The sequence below is a fragment of the Dipodomys merriami genome, unplaced genomic scaffold, assembly GCF_024711535.1.
Source record: "Dipodomys merriami isolate MVZ:Mamm:240054 unplaced genomic scaffold, mDipMer1.0.p SCAF_51, whole genome shotgun sequence".
NCBI classification, from domain to species: domain Eukaryota; kingdom Metazoa; phylum Chordata; class Mammalia; order Rodentia; family Heteromyidae; genus Dipodomys; species Dipodomys merriami.
In genome coordinates this window covers 5,803,222-5,818,970 of record NW_027206080.1, presented here as the reverse complement: position 1 = coordinate 5,818,970, position 15,749 = coordinate 5,803,222, and the positions used below count along the sequence as shown (strand labels likewise).

The 15,749-nt window shown below is 39.7% G+C and overlaps 1 protein-coding gene across 2 annotated transcripts in view; it reads right to left on the bottom strand.

Moving 5' to 3' along the window:
* Nucleotides 1–975: 975 nt before the first annotated feature.
* Odad2 (outer dynein arm docking complex subunit 2) overlaps nucleotides 976–15,749 on the bottom strand; it is a 136,566-nt gene continuing 121,792 nt past the window's right edge. For both annotated transcript variants that reach the window (XM_069998205.1, XM_069998206.1), the window contains one exon: nucleotides 976–1,189. In XM_069998205.1, the coding sequence (XP_069854306.1) occupies nucleotides 1,076–1,189 (114 nt within the window). In that variant the 3' untranslated portion in view covers nucleotides 976–1,075. The remainder of the gene's footprint in view (nucleotides 1,190–15,749) is intronic.

Genomic DNA, 15,749 nt, shown 5'->3' with positions numbered 1-15,749 from the left:
GGCGTTTTATGAAACCTAAAATTCTCAGAAGTATTTCATCTTTTTATTGGAGTTCCTATTACTGCTCTAATTTTTTATTCTGTACAGGCTTTTCATTTTGTACAAATTATTTACATTTAACTCAATTAAGTTTATGGTCTTCTCCAATTATGACAAACATATACAGTACCTGATATTTTCTAATAAAACTGCCTTGCCTCTCCATTAATGCATGAACGCAATTGTTGGCTTACCAAGATGATGCATACAAAACTATTATTCTGGCTGGTATTAGATGCTAGGGACAGTTGGTTCCCAAACATTTCGGCACACAAAGGCTACATCTGTGATTCTTTTAAGTGGATTCTAACGTTTCTTAACCTGATAAAATGCTATTAATCTTTCGTAGACACTTTTTAAAAAGCACTCTATGTGCTGAAAATAAATTCAGAAATTCAAAGTATATTAAGAAAAAGGGGGGAAAAACTTAGTGCTTAATGTTTTTGTGTTTCACATTATCTGGTGTGGTGACAGATATTATATTCTCAGATGTTTGATAGTATTTGGCAGAAATTGGGGATGACCCCAGGATGATCTCCCTAAATCCAGCTGCTGAACTCTAAATTCTGTTTAAACACTGTTTGTGGAATCAGCACATCTCCGCAGAATTCTCCCATGGGTTGCAACTGATCACACAGACAAAGCCTAATGATGGGCCGGGTAGATAGGTTTAACAGAAAGGGAATTCTACAGACATTCATGAGCAACTGTGAAACGGCACTCCGGGAAAGCCACAGTCTTTATTAAAATCTCCACGAATACAAAAGCATCCTGTACACAAATATTCTCAAATGCTTAAAACACAATCCTAGATTGATTGGCTTTACATTTGATTATATGGCATATCCCTCAAACAGTTAATAGAACAAAATTATACAAGTCATTTTCAGAGAAAAAGTAGCATTTGCATTTCAGTCTATTTTCATCTTTGAAGGATTTAGTAATATGTCTTTCCCAATTGAGGCCTCTTGGCCATGGGACTGACACATGCTGTGTCATGTAAAATTTGGCAGCTTGATGGGGATCTGTTTGAAGTTCAATTATATTTCGCCTTTTCTGTTGCAAGAGCCAGCCTGCGGATGTTGGATATGCAGCCAGCGGCAGCCTCCTGGAGAGCCTCATCCGGGGACCCAACCATGCCCAGTAGAAGCTGCCACACATGGAGGGGATGAACAAGAAAGAAATCATTAATCTAAAGACACAATAACAATTTATATTATATATAAATATATAATATTTAATACAATAATATAAACACACTATTTGTATATATTATGGAAAATTACATAGAAATATATTCATATATATTTGTGCTATACTTGGGCTTGAATTCAAGGCCTGTTCACTGTCCCATAGTGTTTTTGCTCAAGACTGGCATCTACCAACTGAACCACCACTCTACTTCCTGCTTTTTAGTGGCTAAATGGGGAGAAGCATCTCTTGCACTTTCCTTCCTGGGTTGGCTTTGAATTGAGATCTTCAGATCTCGGCCTCTTGAGTAGCTAGGATTACAGGTGTGAGAAACTGACATCCAGCAATAAACCATATACTTTTTGGACCTGACCTAAAACCACTTTCTTTGGGCATTAATTGCTCAGAGTTTCTCCCTGGAATTTCTCTTGCACCCTTTCTGGCTTTTCTACTTGCCCAAGCAAACCAATGCCGTACCATCCTTAGACTAGGAGTATATCCCCTTAAGTTTCATCTCTGTCAATTCCAGCCTGGCTAATCATGCCACTACCTATTTATATTGATCATTTATCAGACACCTTAATCTATTAACCCATGCTTGGAAGATTTGTATTCTGGCCCCAGTTTACCTTTCCGGCCATGTGCTTGTCTCCTCTATCAAGTACTGTGGGGTCATACTTTTCCAACTCTCCACTTCAAATGCCCCACTCCCTTCTTCTGAGCCAGTAAATTCTATCCACCTTTCAAGATGGACCCAGCTGACTTTCTCTCAAAGCTACCGTTGATGGATTCCCTTTAGTTGCCATCAGTGGAGTCCTTCTAGCCATTTACAAGTCTACTGCTACAGACAATATTCTTCCTTTTACAAATATTCTGAGTGAAGGCTTTGTATCCATTAGACTGGAAGTATTTAAGTAAACTAAAATCTTATCTAGTGCCTGGAACATATATAGATGCCATCATTAAATAGATGAATCAGGACCTATCTAATATCTGTGAAAGTGAACTTGGCTCACATATTTTTACAAATACAACAGCATTTGAGTACAAATGTGGATAATACCAGACAATGAGGAACAAAGAAATGAGCAGAGAAATAACAAATGAGCAGAGAAATGCTTAGATATGCCATACTTGGGACTTTGATTTTTTTTTTTCTCTAGGCAACGACGACAACAAAATGACTTCCAATCTGGAGGACTGAAGTTCAATGCTAGACTAGGCAGGAAAGTTTGAGAGACTTCATTTCCAGTTAACCAGCAAAATACTGGACAGGAGGCCTGGCTAAAGTGGTACAGTGCTTAGCTATGAGTAGAGCTGAAGAGGACAAAGCCCCTGAATTCAAACCCATATACTACCAAAATTATATAAGCACTTTAATCAGGGGAGTGCCATGGTTATATTTTGTATTTCAAAAAGGTAACTTTTACAGCAACTTGTAAAATATGAGCTATAGAGAGAAGAGGCTGAAAGGTACTGTATTAATTCACACTAGAGGTGATAAGGATTGAATAAAGGCCAGGAGCCATGAGGAAGGTTGAATTTATAGACTATTGGGGGACTAGATAACTTTAACAATTGGCCTACAAATTACTGTTTTCCCAAACAGAAGGATATAAATGTGATATTCTCATATCATGCATAAATATCAGCTCCAGGTAGATTAAACAAAAAAGGAAAAACACAAAACATTTAGAAGATTGTGCATGAGAATATCTTGATCAAATTGGTCTCTGTTGTCTGGTCTCTCAAGTCTTTGACTTCAATGACACCACTTCACCCATGTTAACCCTTTATACCAGGGTCAATTATTAGCCCCATTAATCCACCTCCAGTCCACTCTGAGCACAAGGTCTTTCTTCTGATTTGACCACTCACAACTCTTGTTGGTTCTCATCATAACCATACCCATTGGCCCCTATGCTTTTTCTTCAATAGTGTCTGTCTTCTTTTCTCTTAGGTTCCATTTCCATAATCCATCTTTGCAGCCTCTCTCTCTCTCTCTCTCTCTCTCTCTCTCTCTCTCTCTCTCTCTCTCTCTCTCTCTCTCTCTCTCTCTCTCTCAACAGTTTCTTAAACCTCATATGACATCATCCAAGAAAGCCACATGGCATACAATCTATCTCTGTCTTCCCCTATATCTGAGTCCTGCTTATGACACATAAATAATAAGGGAGTGAATCATTTATAGGTTCAACCACACTGTATTCTCCTCACTGCCCAGAAATCTAAATAGGCCTTTTTCTATGCAGGTCATTTTCACACTCTCTTTAGTTTCTTTTCTTTTTCCCTTCCTGCCTTCCTTCCTTTCTCTCATTCCTTCTTTCTTTCTTTCTTTCCTTCTTTCTTTCTTTCCTTCTTTCTTTCTTTCCTTCTTTCTTTCTCTCACTCTTTCCTTCCTCTCTATCTCTTTCTCTCTTTTCTTTTCTTGACAGTACTGGGGGGCTTGAACTCAGTGCCTTGCAATTGCTTGGCTAAATTGACTGTGTGGATGGTATTCTACCACTTGAGCCATACCTACAGTATGGTTTTTTGCTGCTTAATTAAAGATGAAATCTCCGGACTTTTCTACCTTGGCTGGCTTCACACAGACATTCTCTGGATCTGAACCTCCTGAGTAACTAAGATTGCACTGTAAGTCACCGGGCTTGCCTCCTTAGTAGCTATTTTAAATCTTCTCTATTCTTCTGTGTTTTCTTCTGGACCCTATTCTTAGCAGGTAACCTGTATGGGCTCCTTCTTAAACTTTATAGAAGGCAGTAGCCAGAACTGCTCTAAAACCACACCCCTGCCAGCCTTTTAGCACATCTTTTCCTCCTTACTTTAATCTTCAATAGATATGCCTTCTTCTATGCCATTACACTTATATCTATCCAGCATCCTCTTTGACTATTTTACTATCAAGTATTCTAGCTCTTACTTTATCTTAACCTCTGCCTTTTCAAGGCTTCTTTACCACCATCGTATTTTCCACATGTAAAAAATGGTACTACTGGTTGCTGGTGGCTCATTCTATAATCTTAGCTACTCAGGAGGCTGAGATCTGAGGGTCTCAGTTTGAAATCAGCCTGGGCAGAAAAGTTCTATGAGCCACTTGAGCCACAGCTCCACTGATAGAGCACTAACTTTAAGCAAAAAGCCCTTATTTCAAGCTCCAAGACCAGCATATACACACACAAAGATACAACTTTTAATCCTTTTTTTCCCTTTATAGTCATTTTGATGGGTTGTTGTCTGGACTCAGTACTATCCCTGGCCTTAAGTTCCATTCAACCTGCCTCAGGCTGGCTTCTGTCCCCAGCTCCCCAGCAACTTTCCTGTTGCCCAAGCATTGGGCACTTATTTGACTCCTTAACTTTGATAGAATTGACAATATTCTGTTTATAAGCATTTTCTCTTTTTGACTGTTTTTTTTTCAATGCCTGGGGTCATATCCAGAACCTTGTATGGCCTGCTAAGCACATGGTTTACCTCTGAGCTCCATCCCCCCATCCACTGGCTTCATACACCATCTCCTCCTGCTCATCCCTGCCCATGTGTCCTCTGCTCAATGCTCATCCATGTCTCCCCTCCTTCTCCCAGCCACAACTTGTTAGCATTACTCAGAACAAATCTTTCTTCTCTTTTCATTATATTCTTTCTAGGGCCAATTTCTTCTATTCCTTGAATTCAAACATCACTTCTAGGGAGCCATCTTTAAAATTTATCTCTCCAGATCTTCTTTTTTTTTTTTTTTTTGGTCAGTCCTAGGGCTTGAACTCAGGGCTTGGGCTCTGTCTGTCCCTGAGCTCTTTTTGCTCAAGGTTACTGCTCCACCACTTTGAGCCACAGTAACCACTTTCAGTTTACTAGTGGTTAATTGGAGAGAAAGTCTCACAAACTTTCCCACCTGGGCTGGTTTTGAACCACAATCCTCAGATCAGCCTCCTGAGGAGCTAGGATGACAGGCGTGAGCCACCAGTGCCCATCCAATCACTTCTTTTGAATGGTACACTTCATACCTGATGCTTCTTAGACATCTCTATGTTGAAGCATCTCAAATCTGATATGTTCCAAATTAAATCTTGTATTTTTCTTTTATAATGATGCCCCTCCAGTACTTTCCTGTGTTAGCACCAATAAGAGACATCATCCATTATTTGCTCAAACCAGAACTCTTGTGCCTCACTCATACCCCCTCCATCTTCCTCTCTTCTTCTCCTAGCTAGTTCAGATCCTGTCACTCAGTCACCTACCTAGTTTTCAAAGCTATCTGTGTCTACTGCCATTGTCACCACCCCTATAAGGCCTAGGTAAATTATTTGCCTCAACTAGTCATACTACATCCAGGGTAATTTCCAATAAGAGGAAAATAAAATCTAAACAGGAAAAAGGGAATGAAATTTGATTAGTCTTTTAAATCCATATGGATTCAACTAACTGCTGATCAAAAATATTTGAAGAAAATGTGTGTATGTGTAGAGGAATTATTCTTGTCAATCATTTCTAAACAGTACAATAGAATTATTTAAAAACATTTGTATTATGTTAAGAATTGAAAGTAATCTAGACACAATTTAAAGTATATAGGAGGATGTGAACAAACCACAAACTGTACCATTTAAAAATTAAATACTACCCTTTCTTTCTTTCTTTCTCTTTCTTTCTTTCTTTCTTTCTTTCTTTCTTTCTTTCTTTCTTTCTTTCTTTCTTTCTTTCTTTCTTTCTTTCTTTCTGTCTGTCTGTCTGTCTTTCTTTCTTTCTTTCTCTCTCTGTCTTTCTGTCTTTCTGTCTTTCTGTCTTTCTTTCTGTCTGTCTGTCTGTCTGTCTGTCTCTCTCTCTCTCTCTCTCTTTCTCTCTCTCTCTGTTTTTGCCTGTCCTGCGGCTTGAGCTCAGGGCCTGGGTGCTATTCCTGAGTTTCTTTGACTCAAAGCTAGCACTCTATCACTTGAGCCACAGCTCTACTTCTGGCGTTTTTAAAAAGCAGCTTATTGGAGATAAGAATCTCATAGAGGGGCTGGGAAGGTGGCTCAGTGGTAGACCGCTTGCCTTGCATGCTTGAGGCCCTGGGTTCAATTCCTCAGCCCCACATAAGCAAAAAGAAAAAAAAACATGGAAGTGGTGCTGTGGCTCAAGTGGTAGAGTGCTAGCCTTGAGCTGAAGAGGTGAGGGACAGCGCCCAGGCCCAGAGTTCAGGCCCCACAACCGGACCCAAAAAAACAAACAAACAGAATCTCATAGACTTTTCTGCCCAGACTGGCTTTAAACTGAAAATTTCAGATCTCAGCCTCCTGAGTAGCTAAGATTGCTACTATCTTAGGACTTATTCTTCTAAGGGACTTGAGCACCTGTGGTTATATAATTATACACACATACACACACACACCATGCACACACACATTTATATATTTTTCAGTCTCTTTCTGTTCAGAAAAAGGAAATGGGGGGAAATATGGGAGAGAAGTGTAGCCAGCTCTCTTTGGTCCCCCATCACATGACTTGGTTGTCTTTGTAAAGCAACATGTATTAAATCTCTTTCATGGCTTGTACCTTTGAGCCCACAGTTCACTGTATTCCATTGTTTTTAGTATTTCTGACAATTGGTTTATATCTCATCTTAATATATAACACAATGTAGCTTTTAAAGCAAATTCAACTATATGAAGTTTGAACTTTTTCTTTTTCTGAATACACCTCTCACACAGCTCACCCTCTGCTTTGTTCATACTCACTCAGCCATCCCCTACTTACCCCCATCATCATGGTAATGCTGTGTCATTAGGTACTAAGTGTTGATTTCATCTCTCCATGTCATTATTGATCCTTAAGTAGGAGCAGCCTTGATGCTATGGAAGCTTGAAAGAATACTACTTAAAGATTCCTCATCCTCCTTTCCAATTGTCAAGAAATTTCTTGAATGTTCTAAAGTGTTCCTCTGGGCATAGCGATGCATGCCTATAGTTGCAGCATTCAGAGACTGAGGCAGAAGGATTTTGAGTTCCTGGCCACTCTAGGCTACATAGCAAGACCTACCTTGGTGGGGGGATAGAAGGAGGAAGGGAGAGAGATCAGGAAGGAGGAAAGAAAGAAGGAAGAAAGGAAGGAAGGAAAGGAAAGGAAAGGAAAGGAAAGGAAAGGAAAGGAAAGGAAAGATGTCCCATGGATGAAGGTATAGCTCAGTGGTAGAGCCTATCTTAGAATTCATCAGGCCCTGGGTTCAATCTGTATCATCATCATTATCATCACCAACAATAACAATAAAACCCACTATACACTAACCAATTTCTGAATCAACTATATATACTCTTGAGAACTTAAAAAGAAAAGTTGCTAATAGCCGGGTACTGGTGGCTCATGCCTATAATCCTAGCTACTCAGGAGACCGAGATCTGAGGATCAAGGATCAAAGCCAGCCCAGGAAGGAAAGCCCATGAGACTCTTATCTCCAATAAACCACTCAGAAAACTAGCAGTGGTGCAGTGGCTCAAGTGGTAGAGCACTCACCTTCAGCTGAAGAGCTGAGGGACAGCACCCAGGCCCAGAGTTCAAGCCCCACAACTGACAAAAAAAAATGTTGCTAATAATTTCCCCTTATATGACTTATATTCTCACTCATTTCTCATGTAGATCATTTATAGCTAACAATTTCCTCCACCAATTCCACTGTCTTAGGAAATATGGCAACAAAACTCTCCCATAGGAAAAAAAAAACTCTCCCATAGTTAAAAATCACTTTAGTTGACAGTATTTGTGATTATATAAACTCAAGAATTCATGCCAGAGTATCAAAATGAATTTGGGACCTTCTCCAGACCTTAGACTTACAGGTTCTAATGCCATTCTGAGAGCCTGATATTCCACAAGCAAATGAGATAGACATAATCTCATTTCTAATGTGATTTCAATACTTCTTGTTAATTAAAAAAAATAATTGCCAGCTGTAAAACAGTTCTACCTAATGTCTACCTAACAGGACTAACCTGCATGGTCGTTATTCTAGTCTCCCACATAAAAATTTTTGTCATTTTTTGAGCCTAGAAGAGATGAAATAAGAGTCCTTATTAGAAATCCCAACTATCTAAGAAGGATACTATACTTGCTTTATTCCATCCAGCTCTTTTCTAGAAAAGTCAAGAGCAATCAAAAGTCAAAAGTTTGGGCTTTGAGGCCATTTGAACTTGTATCTTGACTCTAGTGAACTCCTTCTTACTCTCCTCTTTTGACGTGTTGAATGGGATTACCTACCTCTGAGATCCCCTGGAAGAAGAATGAGGTAGTATACACCTTTAATACCTGTTTGAACACCTGTGCTTACATCCTATTTCAGTCACTTCCTTTGATCTTCCCTCTTCCTCTTTTGTCTGATTGTTCCTCCAGCTTTATGCTAATCCACATTTGTCTGCTGTGTGCAAGAGAAGGCTGAAGAAAGCCTAGAGAGGGAGATTCTGTACCTCAAAGGTCAGAGACATCCTTGTGGAAAAGAATAGAGAAGGAGAAAGAAAAGAGAAAGAGAAAGAATGGGGAAAACACCCATCCTATTTTGAAAAGAGAATTTGAGGGTCTTAGAACAGGTAGATTATTTTGGAAGCGAGCCTAGGGTGAGAGATATAAACTTATTATTCAAAAAGAAAATAAAAACAGTGTGAAGCAGATGAATAGTGCATGGTCATATGGAATATTAAACTAGAATTAAAATTGTGTTTAGTTGCTATGTGTGCTTAGACTTTTCTTTCATTGGCTACATGTTCAAAACAGGACAGGACTTGAGGTAGTTTGGTATTATATAGGTTATACATTTGAATTGTGTAGCCCTGTGCCAATCCCAAACAAGAACACTATAAATGGACTTCATTCTCTTGGTGATTGTTTCACTAGTTCTGAAGTCTGTTTGGTTCTGGTAGTTTTAAAACAATTTTCTTTTCTGGAGGCCAACCTTGATTAGTTTGGGAAGAATGAGGTAGAAGAAATTGTGGCCCTGCGGTCAGTCTAGGTCCTGTCAGCACTTGCTCCAAGGCCCTGCTTTTGGGTTTCTGAGTCCTTAGATCTGATATCTAGCAAAGGAGTGTTGTTTGTTGTGTGTTGTGTTGAGTTGTATTGTGGTCCAACATTGGGCTTTCCAATAGGCTTTAAACACAAACCTAGATGTCAGTTCCATCATTTCACATGGTAGAATACAAGGAACAAAGAACCTGAAGTATGTTGACTATCTCAAAAGTCAGCCAGGAACTAGTCTGGAAGAGAACCTCTCCGAGTCTTCACCTCCTTCTCGTTCCTCAACACAGGTACTCCTTTCACATCTCTAAGTGAACTTCCCTTCAACCAGCCAGACTTCTAGCCCTGTATACACCAATATACTGGGCTCTTCTTCGGAGAATTAATGATCATTTTGCCTAAATTTCTTGCACTCCCCACCAGGCTTCATTCTACATTCCACATGGCAGTTAGGGAATTTTTAGCCAAAAACCTAGACCGACAGAACCAAGTAGGATGGTATTTTAAAAGCCAGTGCATGGGCATGTATAAACAGGAAATAAACAACAAAAAAAGAGGAAGTGTGGTGCCTGTGGTGAGCACTGAGAGTACTGAGATTTACCTTGTCTCTCCCTGGCCTTGAGCCTGCAGGTTACCTAATGTTTGCATAACACGACATGATTTCATTAGCTACCAAGCTTACTGTGTGCCAGGCACTGTGATTTATTCCCTCTTCACTGGTGAATGTAGCCTGCTCTGCCCATTCTACTTAGCCAGGAACATTCTCAATCAAGGATATAGAGCTGGAAGTTTAGCATTTTCTGTGGGCTTAGGGTATGAACAATTTGACATTTGAGAAGCTCTCCCAGCACTCTCTGTTTCTTTCTTTTTCTTCCTGGATCCATTGTTTTTCTGGATTTTTATTTTTATTGTCAGCGAATGTTAACTTTCTGTTTTGTTCACCACCAGAGGCTATACATCTCATGTTATTTCACAAATTGAATAAGGATATGATACCCTCCCAAACCACCATCTGCACAGTAAGTGTCTTGGGGAGGAATCAGACTCCAGAATATGATTTTATTTTGCTAAGAGCTTCACAAGCAAATGAGGGCACTATGAGGAATGCTTCAAAACGAACATAAACATCCACACAACAGAAACTTGGCACAAAATCCTGAATTTTGTGGGCACTTCACAGACAGAGTGAAACACATGTTTTTCAATTGCTCAAATTCAGAGCCAGGTGAAGGCAGCTTAGAATCTTGTGTGTTAATTATACCTAAAAGGAGTGGGCTCCTTAGGAAACTAAGATGCAAATTGGAAACAAGGAAACATGGATTCTGTAGACATTTTCTAGTGGGTGTACATGTATATTTGATCTATCAGCTTTTTCCGACTATAAAGATGTTTTTAATATTATAAGAGGGAAAAACACCTCAGGTTTAACTTTTTGAAGTGTTTGGTCTTTTGAAAAACTTTCCTCCTTTTAATCTTCCCCTGCCCCCAAACACACCCAAGAACTTGAAATTTATTGGGAGTTTCATATATACATTGAAAGAAAACGAGTCCCCTTGCTTTAAAACTTAATTGCACAGAGCACTTTAAGACAGGATTCAAACAAATAACTTTTTACAATGTTGGCGTGAACAAGGACACAGGGAGGGCACAATGGGAGGTTTGTGGGTTGGACTAACAGGAACACTTCCTCCAGATGACAAGCCTTTGATCTTGAGGCCTGCGTCTTCCACATACAGTTGTGACCTATGGTTCAAATCTTCCAGAAGGTGGCCCATTGGTAGCATGGGAACCACTATCTGTGCTCAAGTCTTTCTTTTATGTATTTCACAGTTCATGATTTTATACATTTCAGTTGTAAGGAAAATGTGTTTCCAATTGGGGAGATAACAGATTTCCTTGTGGTTTGACTGCACACTGTTTGAGTGAGTAGAGGCTGGAAATAGGAGTTTTAATTAGAGATGGATGAACTTGGAAATGATATGTATGCATACCCAGCTTCAGGAATTTTCCAAAAAGATCCTAAATTCCCAGAGTTGATTTCAACTGGAAAGGCTTTTGCTATTTTCCAATTGGCAAGGCATGGTCTGATTGTAGCAGAGAGGCCTAACCCAGCAACAAGAGATGAGTTTGGACTATCTGCTTGCAGCTCTGCTACTGTTCCAAGGGAGACTCCACTGCGGTTTCCTTCCCATCCAGACTCTGAGCCTTGGTAATTCACTTCATATGACATATTGCACCAGAACCACTTTTGCTGGCTGGGGCAAAATCTTTGATTGTGTTTGGTCACTGGAAGGACTCTTGAGGGGTGTCTATTCTGCAGATGACAGAAGAGCATGTTTTGTGCTAGTGTTTGAATGACTCTCAACCAACACTCCCCCACCAAAACTCCTGTTGAAATATAATCTGTACAGAGAGGTAATAAGAGGGTGGAAACTTATCTAACTTTGGAATCTGGAGGTGGAACCTCTGAAGAGTAATTTCAGTTAAAGAGGCCTAGGGTTGTCCAAATCCAGTAGGACTGGGCTAGTACGCTCTCTCTCTCTCTCTCTCTCTCTCTCTCTCTCTCTCTCTCTCTCTCTCTCTCTCTCTCTCTCTCTCTCTCTCTCTCCACTCTCTTTCTCTCTCTCTCTCCTCCCCCCCACCCCTTTCTTTTTATTTTTGTGTGGGTACTGGGGCTTGAACTCAGGGCTTTGAGCTTTTGCTTGCCTTTTTTGTTCAAAGCTAGTACTGTACCACTTGAGCCATACCTCCATTTCTGGTTTTTTGCTGGTTAAATTGAGATAGGAGTTCCAGGGACTTTTCTCCCTGATTGACATAGAACTTCCATCTTCAGATCTCAGCCTCCTGAGTATCTAGGATTACAGGCATGAACCACCAGCACTAAACCCCACTGGGCTTTTCTAAGAAGAGAAGGAGTGACATGAGCTAGAACATTCTGTCTCACTATGGGATGCCCCATCTGTCTTAGGCCTCTCCACAGTCCCTCCAGATATCATCAGAGGCTGCCATACAGTCTTATACTTTCCAGCCTTTGGAGCTATGAGTTGAGTGAAACTTTATTCTTAATAATCCACTCCATCTGTGGCTTAGATACCAGTGGGATCTAAGGTTCACCTCCACAAAAGTTGAAAGTGGGTTCTAATTACTGAGAAAGTTTGTCTTGTGGGTTTCTCTACACAATGTTCTTTTCATGAGCTTCCACAGGAGGGCATTAGTACCCAGACACACAGACATAACACTAGCTAGGCCTGTCTTTAAAAACTGTGTAAGGGAAGAAAATTTGAGATTCATATGTCACCTCTCATCCTCCATCAGCAGTCTTTCTGGGTTGAGAGTAGGTCAAAGTCATTTTTCATTAGAGTTTGAACAGAATTACTTCATTGTTTTCTTGCTTTTCAGTGTTGTCATTACAAAGTCCAGAATCATTCTCATTCTTGATGTATGTTGTGATAGCACTCTCTCTAGTACTTTTGAATATTATCTTCTTTCTTCTCTGTGCTTATGTTTTAAAATTTCATGATATAAATTTACCCTGTGTTAGTCTAGTGTCACCGTGACACAATATCTGACATAAAAAGGAATTATTTGACTCATAGTTTCATTAAATTCAGACCATAGTTATTGCTTCCATTGCCTCTGGGCTGCCCCCAGTGAGGGGAAGCATCATTGCAAGTCGTGGAAGCTAAATGCCTCTTGGTGGACAGGAAGGAGGGAGAGAAAGACAGAGAAGAGGAGAGGAGAGGAGAGGAGAGGAAAGGAGAGGAAAGGAGAGAAGAGGAAAAGAGAGGAGGGGAGGGGAGGGGAGGGGAGAGGAGGGGAGAATGACAGGGAGAAAAAGAGGGAGAGTGACAGAGAGAAAGAGAAAGAGGAAAGAGTGAATGAGCGGGGTAAGAATTTGGAAAGACAGTATAACAGAAAGACAGGAGAAGAACTAGAAGAAAGGAGGAGGAGGAGATAGAGGAAGAGGGGGAGGAAGAAGGGAAGAAGGAGGAGGAGGAGGAGGAGAAGAGGAAGAGGAAAGGAGGAAGATGAGGAAGAGGAAAAATAATCACCATCATCCTCAGGTCTGCTAGATAGCGGCCTTCATTTATGTCTAACTCGTTTTATAAAATTATGTGGTTTTTGTCTTCTTTACAATCTCCTAATTCTTTCTCTCACTCTTGGTCTATTTTTTAAAAAAATTCTTTATTCCTTTAAGTCTCTTGGATGGAATGTGGTATTTGAAACGGAAGTGAAATTGCATTCACAAGTTTGATCTCCCATCTAATTGGAACAGTCCATAGGTTTTTCTTCCAAATGCTAAGAAAAATGTTCTTTTAATAACAACTCTGAATGTAGTGCATTTAACTTGGGTTTTCACCCATTGGTGAGAGGTTAAAAGTCTACAGGTTGTCTGTACCCATTTTTAGATCTGATTTGTGGGAGAATAATCAGAACTAAATTTCTTGGAGGTGGTATATACAAAACAAACAACCAGAATGACATAAGCTAGACTTAACTGTGGCTCTAAAATATAAGTCTCTAGCCCTAAGCTGAACTCCAAAGCCACCTACTGCCCACCTCTTACCTCCACTTGGATATAAAAATGGCACCTCATTACATTAGTAGTGCAGAATTCTTCCCTCATGGGAGTAAAAAGATATTATCCAGAAGAGAGGAAGCAAAAAAAAAAAAATGAAGAGAATAAAACCCTTTAGTTAAGCTTCTTTCCTCATTGTATTTTGACTTCATTTTATGTTTTCATTTAATTTCTGCTTTCATTCTATTTCAGCTTTGGAGTAAAAAACAAAAAAAATTTAAAAAACCAAAGCTAGAGAGAAAAGAAATACAATATTTTTTCTTCAATGTCAAGGAAATAACTTCCCCTGCTCCTACTAAATTAGAACTGAGCTCATATGAATGAAAATCTTTTATCCTATGTGGAAGATTCTTTGGGTCCAATAGACGCTTTTCTCATTTAAACTCCTTCTCCAGGCAGGACATTTCTCTCTTTTCTTTGCAATCTTTAGTATCAAGTGGATCTTAGAAATTTATCTTGTCATTTTATCTCACTTAGAAATTTATCTTGTGATTTATTTTTCTATTTCATACAATTGACTGAAGGAAGATATCACCTAGTTACCTTTAAAAAGCCTATTCCTTATGAAACTTGTCTAGAATCTTTCAAAGTAGACCCAAAACAATATTACAGCAAAATTTTACAAAGGAATATTTCTATCAACTCTGAAAAATACTGGTAACTCCCCAAAGTCTTAAATAATTAAATTTTAATTTTAGTCTTTTCCCTTTAAAATTGTATACAATTTCACTCCTCAATTTCATCTATATAAAGATTTCACATTTCCCGAACTCTATAGAATGGTCCTTCTTTCTCCCCTGGCAAAACTGTTCATGATCGATGTGACCTTGATTGACTTTTGCCAACTAATATCCAAGGACTTCAGAGCTGGGGCCAAGCAAGATATGTTTTTAAGGCAGATATTTTCAGATTATATGTCAGTACTTTCAGCTTATATATACATATCATGTATATATATATATACATATGCATGTATATAGATCAATGTGTATATGCATGGTTATAAATGCATATACACATGGCTATGTATATATACATACATGCACATGCATGTGCATTTATATATATACATATATGTATACATGTACATACATGTGTACATATTATGCACTTTAGGCAACACAGTGAAAAAGTTCTATTTAGAAAGATCCCTTGGGTTCCTCCTACCTAAAATGATACACAAGATATGGGTTCTGTGTTTGTTTGTTTTGTCAGTCCTTGGGCTTAAATTCTGGGCCTGAGCGCTGTCCCTGAGCTCTTCAGCTCAAGGCGAGCGCGCTATCACTTGACCCACAGCACCACTTCTGCCTTTTGTGTAGTTAATTGGACCTAAGAGTCTCACAGGCTTTCCTGCCCCAGCTAGCTTCAAAGAGTGGTCCTCAGATTCAGCCTCCTGAGTAGCTAGATTGTAGGCATGAGCCACCCGTACCTGGTATTGTTTAAAATTCATCTTGCTTTGAAATCAGTTTGGATCTCACTAGGTCCCTTGCCTGTGTCCTTTTCTTGGGCTAATGTAGCTGTCCACCATGCAAGTCTTACACTGCTGGAATTTCTTTTTAATTGTTTGTCTTGTATCTTTTGTGGATAGGACAAGTAGGCAGATGGGTTGGCATTTCCACTGAGTGAAAGAAATCACAGAAAATGGAGCTTACCACACATGATTCAGTAACAAAGGCACGATGGTGCAGACACAGCGGAGCCTGCCCAGGAGTGCTGAAGGCCCAGCATGAGGAGGCAGGGTGCTCAGGGGATGATCCTACTTTGTGGCAGAGAGCCAGAAAACAGATGCAAGTGGCAGTGCAGGCATCTTTGACTCAGATTCCTTCGGGTATGCACCCAGGAGTGGAATAGCTGAATAGTTTCTTCTTCCTGCTTCGATACACACAGTTCTTTGCCAGAACCACGCTGGTAATCTGCATAGTGGCCTGGCATGCTCCTGGGTGCTATAGCAGTTAAGGAGGCTGTGAAC